Here is a 12,698-nt window from a genome sequence, read left to right as displayed (position 1 = left end):
TCATAGCAGGTGTGACTTTTAACCTTCCAAACTCAACCTTCTATGATACCGAATAATTTTGTAGGGACAAAATGATCCAAGATATGTGGGAAATGAACTTAAGAAAGATTAATAATGTTTTTGTAATTTTAAGCTCAAGTAACAGTTCTTACATTGAACACAATGTAGACAAACTACAAATTGAAACTTGGCAAATGTTGGAGGAAAAGAGAATCCGCACATTGATGAATTATGATTGTGTTTATACTTTTGATCTGTGGTCTCATTGATGAAGTCCTTGTCCTGTTAACAAATGAGCAAATTTGAGATGGGATCTTAGATATAAAATACATAATTTGAACTTACTTTCAGAAATGCAAACATATCTTCACTGAGGTTATAATTAACACAAAAACTCTTTATGCAATTTGTATAGTTTATAGTGAAAATGTGGAAAGGTTTTAGTATTTTATGTAAGATCCATAAAATTTTGAAAGTGAGAAATGTGCGTGTATCTTAATGAAGGTAATAAAATATATTTGTTGAATTAGGCTTAATTTAAGTTCCAAAATGTACTTATAAAACCGTACCCTCAACCTGTAGACTAATCTTTTGAACAACTTATTTGTGTTGTAACTCAAATTATCACTAACTTCACTTCAGTAGATATTTTCAATTATAGTTTGAGGCACTTCTAATTGTACTTATATAATTATATAAAATATTAGACAATAGTGAACATAGAAATATGTTATAACATGCATAGGATATATAAACTTTGGTTTATCCAAAATGTCACCAGAATTATTTTCTTATAATGTCATATATATTTATGACAATAGATGCTTATAATTTTGATTCACATATTGATAAGATTGTCAGAGGCTTTCTAAATTACTTAAAGATTATTTTCCTTTTTTTCTCTTTATTCTAGGTCACTGCAGTAGCTCCTAACCTGCTCTCCTTCCCTTTAGCATTTCCCCTAGCTAATTCATCCTACACATTGCTACCAAATCAGTCCTCCGAAAATAGTGTTTTTATCCTATCAGTTGTTACTCAAGAAACTTTAGCCACTTCCTATTTCTATTATCCACTTCAATCTCTTGCTTCCCCTCAAACAACCCCTAATCCATAAGCTGTGATCCTCACTAGTCCTTCATAGTAAATCCTCACTGACTTTGCTTATAGGTATTGACACATGGTTTGTTTCCTTTCCTTTTCTTTCTGTTTCTCTATCTGAAACCTACTTATGTCAAACCTTAATTCTAATTCTGTTTCTTAGGTCAAGTTTCAGGGGCTATTCTTTGGACTACTCTGGTCCAATATTATCTTCCTATTCCCCATTCATTCACTTAATGTTTGTACTGTACCTATACGTTATAATTACTTTCAGTGTATTGTTCTCTAATTGTTTCTTGTCTGGAGGTCATATTTTCCTGGCATTGTCCAAGACAGTGGTTCAAGCTCTGACTGTGTAGTCTCTATTTCAAGACCTACTGAACCAGATCCCTGGGGAGGGGGTTGGAAATCTCTAGTTTTAGTAAGCTACCCAGGTGATTCCAGTGGTCATCAAATTACTTGGTATCACTTAAACTGGCAGTGAATTAAACAGAATTAACTATAGATTGTATTAAATGTATTTTAAGTTTATGGAAATGTATGATCTTTGTATAATGTTACTTCTTTTCATCTAAATTAGAGTTACCCAGGATGCCCCATTCTCCCCAAATTATGTAGAAGTGAGAAATTTTCAAATAAAATGTTTCTATCACATGTACATAAATGAATACATATGCGATTACCCTTTATAAAAATTCAGTTCACTTTTTAATTATACAACTAATTTATGAACATATGCTCATGAGGAATTCAAAAATGCAAAATGAAACTCACTTTTTATTCTTTTCCTAATCCTTTTCTTTCCTCTCTGGTAAACAGGTCTATTGATTTGCCAAGTTCCCTTCTGAGCTTCTAAAATACATTTATGTATTTTGTGTTTAGTTTTCTTTTTTCATATGAATACAGTATGAGTTGTTTTGAAACTTATTATTTTGTTTTAAAATTCTTTCCATATCAGTGTATGTGTATGTATATGTTTGTATATGAATGTGTACTCACATTGTGTAGTGCCCCATTGCATGGATGTGCCGCCATTTATTTAAGAATCTTCTTATTAACAAGTGAACAGTAAGGTTATTTAAGAATCTTCTTATTAATAAGTGAACATTAAGATTAAGGTTGCTCTCACTTATTTTCCTTATTGTAAGTCACACTTCAGTGGACATCCTTGCATATGCCCTCTTGTGCACAAGTGCCATTTGCTTTTGATTAGGAAGCTCTTCCCATTTCTGCGTTCCTTTTCATTTTCAGTTCACAAGCAATACCTCATAGCCTGCATCAGTGTTCAGCTTTTCCTTTTCAGTGTGTGGCCAATAAAGCACGGGATCAAGTCAAGATATTTGGATTCTAGACCTGACTCTGCCATTGACTTGCTCTATGATCTTGGACCCTTTTCTCCTTTGTTTCATAAAGGTGTTAAGTGGGATGACTTTTAGGGTTTCTTACAGTTCTGACAGTCTCTTATTCTAATTAGGCTTGTGGGTGTGACAACATCGACTGTTATGTCATATTCAGCTAGTAGCAAGAATCAGTTGATCTTGTTAAGTAAATCATAAAAGCGTGCAGTGCTGATGAATAAAGGGACTTTATGCTTTACTCTAAATGAGTCTTTGCATTACTCCTAACTGATGTTTGAATGCCATTTTTGGATGAAAAAATAACAGTGTGGTAGTAGTACCTTTTTTCTCTTGGATAATTCTCAGCAGTTTATAGAAAACTGTTACACACACCAGCTCATTTTAAAGTATTGTCTCTTTCTCACAAATCCTGAGTAATTAAAGGAATTGCTCAAGATCATCAAGATCATTCAACTAATAAGTTTCAGGGTCCAGACTTTAACTTCACATCTTTTGATTTCTAAGTTCACTGTTCCCTTAAAGAGAAAAAAGTATTTTTTTCATACTCAAAATAGTTATTCAATATATGCTACATTTCTTTTTTGAACATTTGTAAAGTGCGTAGTATTTACAAGGTGCTCTTTAAATGTTAGTCCCGCCATTCCCAGCCTTTCTCTCGTGCCTCCTAGTTTATTTTGTATAGAAGCTGGCACTTTGTTCAGTTTTAACAGTTCTAGACACCAAGATGACCAACACTTTTGAGTCAGCATCTCGTAAGCATTTAGGAAATGCATCACACAAGTAGTTGTGGTTTTTGTTATCCTTAAAATCACTTGACAGAGACCATAAACATTGAGCTCTGGTACATGAAAAATGGGTTAGAGGCCAAGCTTAGCTTGTCTGCAGGGTATCTGTTTCATCTTCATGATAGAGCCCAAGTGTGCCAGTGATGTTTCATGGAAATACTTAATATGAAGAACGGCTTTGTTTTTGTTGGGAATCTTTTAAAGAATGCTCATCAAAGTGCGGATTTTTTTTATTTTCAAATATTTTCTTCCTAACTTACCAGTGCTGAACTGAAGTTACTACTTGCAGAATAGCCTTTCACAGAAAGACAGTATGATGCAATCCAATGTGACTTTTGAGGTTAAAATGTGCTACTTACAGCACTTTTTTGCTTAAAAATTTGGTTACTACCATAAAGCTGAAAGTATGTTTTCTTCATGGTGCAATCTTGCCTCACAGCAGCACTGACCTCCTGGGCTCAAGCAATCCTCCCTTCTCAGCCTCCTGAGTAGCTGGGACTACAGGTGCATGCCACCACCCCAGCTAATTTTTTAATTTTTTATAGAGATAGGGGCTCACTATCACGCCCAGGCCAGTCTTGAACTCCTGGGCTCAAGCGATCCTCCCAGCTGGGCCTCCCAAAGTACTGACATTTGCAGGCGTGAGTTACCGCACCCACCTGAGACTGTCCCTTTGTAAGTTGTGGTGTTAATTCTGCAGTTACGTCTAGAATAGAATTCTCTAGACTGATGGGAAAGTCTTTGTATTTCAGTATTCTTATTTGCTTTACAAGCTCCCCTTCTCTTTCCAAAAATTATTAAAAGAGAAAAAAGGTGAGCAAAACAAAGAAACAGACAATTTGGAGCTTTTCCACATTTTTTCTGTTTCTTAACTTTACCCCTTTCACACTCCTTTTTTTCTATTACCTTTTTTAAAAATTTCCCTTGCCTCTGTACCCCTATTATCTTGATTACTCCGCTTGGTACCTCCCACTCTCCCTCCTTCTGAGAACTTTACAGTCTCATTAGTTGTCCTCTTGACCGATACATGTACACATACCGCAGTTCACTGGTCATCAGAGTACTGTAGCCAAGGTTCTCAACTGCTGTTCCAGTTCTCAAGTGTGAAGTGCCAAGGGCAATTTGTTACTAATTATGAGAACCCCAGTTTGTACATGCTTTGCTTTTTTAAAAAACAGATATGAGCTTAGCCCTCAAATAATGTCACTGTCACTCACTTGCATACAGAAATGCTTTCTTGAGTGGGAGAGAAAGAATGACACTGCAGCTGGTGGACTGTCTGGGGACCCAAGCTTATCTACACCACAGCCTGCGGGAGTGTGTGGTGGGACGCGCAAATGTCATCTTTCCTTGGGCCTTTTCCCAGCAGAAAAAAACGCTAAAAACCTAATCAAAGAACAGAAAAATGTTCCCACTGAAGATTATTGCTGCTTATTTGGGTTTGTTTTTATTAAAAGGTGAATGCTGGAAAAAGATAGTTTCTCTCTCCAAGGTTAGATTTGTTTATTTTTACTAGACAAGACTAGTAAAAATAAAAATTTGTTTATTTTTACTAACACAAGACTGAAGTTAGGGTGAAGGTCATCCGTAGGTTTTATTAGGTCGATATTAAAAGTAGCAAATCCAAAGGATTTTACACATGGAGGAAAACTGCTTTTCATCTATGAAAGTATGTAGTGGACTCCCTTGCTAGCCTCCTTTCACAGGTGTTTCTGGTAAGAGATTGCAAAAGCAGAATTAAAGAAGGCAGCACTGTAAATCAAACAGGTTTCATGTTTTACCTATAGTGTGGTTTGGGTGTTTCCATCATCTGTTTGTCACGTCCATTAGTATAGAAACTTCAGAGGGATCTAATGATTTCCTAGGAGGTTTCTTTGTGGTAACCTCAATTTTTCTTTTCCAACTGATGTTGACAGTCTCTACTTACTGTCTCAAATTTTTTTAACATAAAATGAAATCTTTACTCAAGCAGAAAGACTGTGATGAATCTATAGTTGTTTCTCTCCAAGGAGTAAATTAGTCATAGATCCATGAATTTCTATTTAGTTAAAAGAAAAAGTTAGTGGCAGAGAGAGGGTTTACATTTGTTACAACCCAAATGTCTGTAACAAAATACCATTTCTTTGCTCAGTACATGTTCCAGAATTATGGCTGTGAGGATAATTTTAGTTCCAAAGATAGCAAAATCTCCTAATTTCTCTTGGAAATTCAAGATGTATTTTTAAGAATGCATAAGTGAAAAAATGGGATTGAAAAATTAAGATTTTTGTATACAAGTGATTTGCTTCCTTGTCCAGTGCCTTACTCTCTGGAAAAACACATTTGCTTTCATAGCTCATTAATAGTTTCATCACTGGTGTTCAGATAGCATATTCTTTTTTTTAAGACGGAGTTTCGCTCTTGTTGCCCAGGCTGGAGTACAATGGCGCGATCTCGGTTCACCGCAACCTCCGCCTCCCAGGTTCAAGCGATTCTCCTGCCTCAGCCTCCTGAGTAGCTGGGATTACATGCATGCACCACCATGCCCGGCTAATTTTTGTATTTTTTTTTTAGCAGAGATGGAGTTTCTCCATGTTGGTCAGGCTGCTCTTGAACTTCCGACCTCAGGTGATCTGCCAGCCCTGGCCTCCCAAAGTGCTGGGATTACAGGCGTGAGCCACCACGCCCGGTCAGCATATTCTTTTTTTTTTTTTTTTTTTTTCAAAGAGGGCTGACAAATATTGTTTTATTTGTTAAGACTTAGTTGTCTTGTCTTGGAAAGGCTTAATTACAAATATTTTTTGTCTAAGTCCCATAACTTTACATGTACTTCTTAGATTACTTGTCTCTATATTTTTATGACATCATTGTCATTTTCTTTTTTTTTGAAATTCTTTTTTTTTTTATTATACTTTAAGTCTTAGGTATATGTGCACAACGTGCAGGTTAGTTACATATGTATACATGTGCCATGTTGGTGTGCTGCACCCATTAACTCGTCATTTAACATTAGGTATATCTCCTAATGCTATCCCTCCCCTCTCCCCCAACCCCACAACAGGCCCCGGTGTGTGATATTCCCCTTCCTGTGTCCATGTGTTGTCATTGTTCAATTCCCACCTATGAGTGAGAACATGCAGTGTTTGGTTTTTTGTCCTTGCGATAGTTTGCTGAGAATGATGGTTTCCAGCTTCATCCATGTTCCTACAAAGGACATGAACTCATCACTTTTTATGGCTGCATAGTATTCCATGGTGTATATGTGCCACATTTTCTTAATCCAGTCTATCATTGATGGACATTTGGGTTGGTTCCAAGTCTTTGCTATTGTGAATAGTGCCGCAATAAACATACGTGTGCATGTGTCTTTATAGCAGCATGATTTATAATCCTTTGGGTATATACCCAGTAATGGGATGGCTGGGTCAAATGGTATTTCTAGTTCTAGATCCCTTCCACAACGACTTCCACAATGGTTGAACTAGTTTACGGTCCCAGTGTAAAAGTGTTCCTATTTGTCCACATCCTCTCCAGCACGTGTTGTTTCCTGACTTTTTAATGATTGCCATTCTAACTGGTGTGAGATGGTATCTCGTTGTGGTTTTGATTTGCATTTCTCTGATGGCCAGTGATGATGAGCATTTTTTCATGTGTCTGTTGGCTGCATAAATGTCTTCTTTTGAGAAGTGTCTGTTCATATCCTTCGCTCACTTTTTGATGGGGTTGTTTGTTTTTTCTTGTAAATTTGTTGGAGTTCATTGTAGATTCTGGATATTAGCCCTTTGTCAGATGAGTAGATTGCAAAAATTTTCTCCATTCTGTAGGTTGCCTGTTCACTCTGTTGGTAGTTTCTTTTGCTGTACAGAAGCTCTTTAGTTTAATTAGATCCGATTTGTCAATTTTGGCTTTTGTTGCCATTGCTTTTGGTGTTTTAGACATGAAGTCTTTGCCCATGCCTGTGTCCTGAATGGTATTGCCTAGGTTTTCTTCTAGGGTTTTTATGGTTTTAGGTCTAACATTTAAGTATTTAATCCATCTTGAATTAATTTTTGTATAAGGTGTAAGGAAGGGATCCAATTTCAGCTTTCTACATATGGCTAGCCAGTTTTCCCAGCACCATTTATTAAATAGGGAATCATTTCCCCATTTCTTGTTTTTGTCAGGTTTGTCAAAGATCAGATAGTTGTAGATATGTGGCATTATTTCTGAGGGCTGTGTTCTGTTCCGTTGGTCTATATCTCTGTTTTGGTACCAGTACCATGCTGTTTTGGTTACTGTAGCCTTGTAGTATAGTTTGAAGTCTGGTAGCATGATGCCTCCAGCTTTGTTCTTTTGGCTTAGGATTGACTTGGCGATGCGGGCTCTTTTTTGGTTCCATATGAACTTTAAAGTAGTTTTTTCCAATTCTGTGAAGAAAGTCATTGGTAGCTTGATGGGGATGGCATTGAATCTATAAATTACCTTGGGCTAGAATCAATATATAAGCTGGGCACAGGGGCTCACGCCTGTAATCCCAGCACTTTGGGAGCCTGGGCGAGAGTGTCACTTGAGCCCAGGAGTTTAAGACCAGCATAGGCAGCACAGGGAGACCCCACATCTACAAATAAAAAATCTAAAAAATTAACTGGGTGTCATGGCGCACGCCTGTGGTCCCAACTACTCAGGAGGCTGAGGTGGGAGGATTACTTGAGCCCAGGAAATTGAGACTGCAGTGAGCTGGCCCACTGCACTCCAGCCTGGGTGACAGAGCAAGACCTTGTCTCAAAAAAAAAATTTAAATTTAAAAAGTTTTAAATAAAATTAATTTATAGTTGTAGTGATGGTTGCATAACTCATGAAAGTACTGAAAACATGGAATTGTACACTTAATTGGGTGAATTATATGGTATATGAATTATATCTCAATAAAACTCATTGAAAAATCAATGTGTAATTGTATTTGAAAATACAGCTTTTGGGGGTTTTTGGTCTTTTGTAGATTCACCAGAAAAACTAAGTGTGCTTCATGGCTTCTTCAGATGTGAACGTGTTCACTGAAAGCCCAGTCTGTGTAAAGCTGCTAAGCCCTCACCAGCTCACTGGAGTGGCCCTGCACTCCGTCCCTCTGTGCATACTTGGATAGCCCTGGCCAGCTGAGTGCTGCAGGTCAGGAGGCTGCTGTCTCCTACAGCCACACACTTCTGCTCCCAGCATTTGACAAGTGTGCTTACCAAACCCACGCATGCCAGTTGGCTTGTTTTGGTAATTATGTTATCTGATTAATGTTTTTAGTTCACTTATATATAGATGCTAAAAGAAAAAGTTGATTTCATGGAAAGAAAATTGTAGCCTTAGGAAAAAAAGGTTAATTGCTACAAAAAAATTTTACTGCTGAATTAGGCATGGAAGAGAAAATTGTAAAAGATCTGGGAAAAAAAATCATCAAAATTTAGATGTGTATTGTAGTCGGTATATCCAGGATACTCAAAAGTATCCAAAGTCCTCAAAAACTCAGTCATAGACAATGCAGCAGGTCTATGGTTTATGTAAGAACAGATTAACATTTATGTTTAAGTTACTATTAGATATTTAAGGAATGTATGTAGAACTTCAAAAAATGTTTCTCTTTAATTAACCTTTCTGATTAACCAACAAACTAATGGTTCCTGCAGCATTGAACAGAGAGCCTATACTGTAGGATACAGAGGCACAAAGAGAAACTTACAAAGTTTAGTAAAATGTTGAAAGAGTTTAGGATTGACAAATAGGAATGGGCTGATGTAACAAAGTGTGTGTGTGTGTGTGTGTGTGTGTGTGTGTGTATAAGAGAGAAAGAGAAACAAAATAAAAATTACCTATATTAATATTTATGTCCCTAGCTTCTTGCTTTTTTAATTCATTGTCTACTGATTTCAAAGCTGTTGAGTATGAGAAAAGTAATCAAAGATCCCCATTCATTAATCCAACACGCACTGATCTGACATCCACAAAGGACCATACATTATACTAGTTATGGAGATATGAATACAAATAAGATATGGTTCCTTTTTATGTATCTAATGTCTTTTTTTTAGATTTTTAAAAAATGAATTATCTTTACTGTACATATATAAAAAGAATGCATTTTTGGTATCCTTTATAATGCTGTAAATATTCAGGCTCACCTTTTTTCTTAAAGCAACAAGTTCTTGGCTGGGCACAGTGGCTCAGGCCTGTAATCCCAGCACTTTGGGAGGCCCAGGCGGGTGGGAGGTCAGGAGTTCGAGGCCAGCCTGGCCAACATGGTGAAACCCCATCTCTACTAAAAATGCAAAAATTAGCTGGGCTTGGTGGCATGCGCCTGTAGTCCCAACTACCCAGGTGGCTGAGGCAGGAGGATCGCTGGAACCCAAGAGGCAGAGGCTGCAGTGAGCCAAGATCGTGCCACTGCACTCCAGCCTGGGCAACAGAGCAAGACTCTGTCTCAGAACAAAAAATGACTTCTCTTATGCTGTTCTTAGTGGAAACTCAGACTTTAAGTTCCACATCTGCCAAAAGAAAAGACAATTATTTTCTGTATAAGAGGTTAATACTTTTTGCCCTATGGGCTTTTCTTCCTTGGTTTTACAGACAAATACTCACAGGACAGAGAGCAGCAAATTAGGTATCAAGAGACTTGAGTTCTCACTACAGCTCCACTATTAAGATGCTGAGAGACCAAAGGCAAACTGAGGTCCATCTCTAAAAATGAGGCTGCAGTGGAATTGGAATATATATTCCCTAAAATTCTTTCTGGTGCTTGCAACTTCTGAGATTGTTCCATCTCCTTGGTTTTAATATTTTAATGGGCTTAGAATCCATAACGAGGGCATGTAAATAAAGCTTGAAATTTAGAACACATGCATCTCTTGTATCAACAGTTTAATACAAAATGCATTCCAGAATGTTAGCTCTGTGTAGTTGGGAACCCTGTTTGTCTTGTTCATGGGTATACTAGGAATTAGATAAATGTTTCTTTTTAAGAGTGGGTACATGTATCTGAGGGAGAAATGTAAATGGAGAGAGAAAATAGGAAAGAGAACTTTAGATCTTCAAGAAATTCCAAGGTAGGGTTCCAACTATTGGAAGAGTAATAGCTTAAAGTAGAAAGTTTGGAGGACAGGTTTTTACATTTTGTTTTGTTTCTCCAAGTATGGTACAGTCTGGTGAAAGATTTCATTTTAAGAAAGAGTATGTAGCTAGGCAATTCAATTATTCAGTCAGCAAATATTTATATATCCTCAATAAATTAGTGTAGTGGTTCCTAAACTTTGGGTCATGCAACCCCTTTACAGTTTCAAAAATTGTTGAGAACCTTCAAAGAGCTTTTGTTTATGTGTTTAGCTGATATGTACCATATTGGAATTGGAACTGACAAATATTAAATTATGAAACTCGTTAAAAATAATAAGCCCATTACATGTTAACATAAATAACACATTTTGTGAATAATAATTACATTTTTCAAAACAAAAAAGTTTAGCAAGATAAGTATCATTGTTTTACATTTTTGCAAATCTCTTTGACACGTGGCTTACTAAAAGATAGCCGTATTCTCATATTTGTTCTGCAATCTATGGCAATATGCCATTTGGTTGAAATATATGAAGTATATGAAGAAAATCTGGCTTTACACAGATCTATAGTTGGAAAAGGGAGGTCTCACAAACCCCATGAAAGGGTCTCAGGAACTCCCAGCTCTCTTTAGACCACACTGTGATAACCAGTGTACTTTTGTTTGTTCAACAAATATTTATTAAATGCTTTCCAGTAAATAGGAAAAAAATAATCTGATAGGAATACAAAGTTTGGAGATTGAGACTTAGTTTGGAGTTTCTTTAGCAAGCTTATTCTATATCTGGGAGGCAAGGTACAAAGGATGAGTGGGAATAATAAAACAGTATGGGAAAGAGCTGATTGGAAACACAAGCCCGTATCTGTTGAAGTAGATTGTGAAGTTAGATATTAAGAAACTGAAAAATGGAGAAGCAGCTGGTATCTTGAAGAGGGAATAGAATACCTAAAAGAAGGTATTAATATCCTATTTTTTTAAGTGTTGGGATCTTTGCTACGTAAGGAAGCAGCTTAGATTGGAGACTGAGGGATGTGGATTCCTGTTAGGGGAGAGAAGACTGAATCTGGTAGCTGTAGATCTCAGAGAAGAATGTTGTACAGTGTGAGTATGATTCCATTAGGAGAGGGTGATATGGAGTCTGGGAAGGTTCTGCCTCCTGACTAGCCACTCAAGCTGTCTCTACTAGTATGTAAAGTAGCCAACATTCATTGTTTAAAATCTCTCAAATAGATTGCCTTTTTTTTTTTAACACTTCCAGGATTCTTTGTAAGAGATAACAAGTAAAATGTTCAACACATATGTAAAGCCTTTGTTTATGTTATGATGTTTATGATGCTTTGTTTTTGATCATTTTTCCTTTGCTTTTTTTTTTTTTTCAGACCATCCAGACCTTTCAAGTTGCCAAAAAGGTAAAGTAATCTGGGTCATCTTATTAAATAATAAACTTACCTGCATGCTTTTTCCAGTCTAGTATTTTCTCCGTATTTTGCTGTTCTTTTCACTTTCCTCATTCATATTTTTATGAAAGAAAAAGAAATGTCCCATGAGTTGGCTGCTTGAGGAATTCCATATCTCCAAAAGTGGTTTTAATCTTAAGGTAGATTTCTAACCCTATTAAATTCTATTTGTGTCTAGGGCTAGGTGCAGTGGCTCATGCTTGTAATCCCAGCACTTTGGGAAGCCAAGTGGGTGGATCACCTGAGGTCGGGAGTTCGGGACCAGCCTGGCCAACATGGCAAAACCCCATGTCTACCAAAAATACAAAAATTAGCCAGGCGTGGAGGCACGTGCCTTTAGTTCCAGCTACTCAGGAGGCTGAGGCAGGAGAATCGCTTGAACCTGGGAGGTGGCAGTTGCAGTGAGCCAAGATTGTGCCACTGTACTCCAGCCTGGGGGACAGAGCAAGACTCCATCTCAAAAAAAAAAATATTTGTGCGTAAACATTTATATTTGTTTATTTATTTTGCATTCCTTCCTGCAACGGATTGGCTTACTTAGTGAGGAAAGAGATACTGTTCTGCCAACTACCATGACTCGAATTCATGGCAGTTTATTTCAGAGGGGTTGTCTTTCTTTTTAAAAATCTTGTTACTAATGGAAGTATTCTTTTATGTGAAAATGTCTAAGGCTTATCTTTCAATAGAGAAAATTTTAACTTGATAAGAGTTCCTAAAAAAAGCGTTTTCTCATCAGATGTCCTTACACATTGTAATTCCAGATACAATGTCATTACACTTAAGAAATTCTAAGTGATCTTTGAAATTCAGTTGCCAAAGAAGCTCAAATGCTGATAACACTGAAGCCTGCCTCAAGGGAGTTATCCTGTCTTTGAAGTGAAATTACTACATAAATATTAATTAGTAAACTCTCCTTCTATTTAAAAAAAATATATTTTTAAAATTGTGG

The 12,698-nt window shown here is 36.8% G+C and overlaps 1 protein-coding gene across 9 annotated transcripts in view; it reads left to right on the top strand.

Moving 5' to 3' along the window:
• The window catches only part of DISP1 (dispatched RND transporter family member 1), a 190,993-nt gene that overhangs the window by 156,364 nt on the left and 21,931 nt on the right, over positions 1-12,698 (top strand). For 8 of the 9 annotated variants that reach the window (XM_055107759.2, XM_014343292.4, XM_055107773.2 and 5 more), the window contains one exon: positions 11,672-11,701. In XM_055107759.2, coding sequence (XP_054963734.2) covers positions 11,672-11,701 — 30 coding nt within the window. Of the gene's footprint in view, positions 1-8,215; positions 8,462-11,671; positions 11,702-12,698 lie in introns of those variants that run through there. The other variant, XM_063596959.1, reaches the window with a different exon arrangement.

The sequence above is a fragment of the Pan paniscus genome, chromosome 1 (assembly GCF_029289425.2).
Source record: "Pan paniscus chromosome 1, NHGRI_mPanPan1-v2.0_pri, whole genome shotgun sequence".
In the NCBI taxonomy this organism is placed as follows: Eukaryota; Metazoa; Chordata; class Mammalia; order Primates; family Hominidae; genus Pan; species Pan paniscus.
The sequence above is the reverse complement of the archived record's forward strand: the minus strand, read 5'-3'. Positions and strand labels throughout refer to the sequence as shown.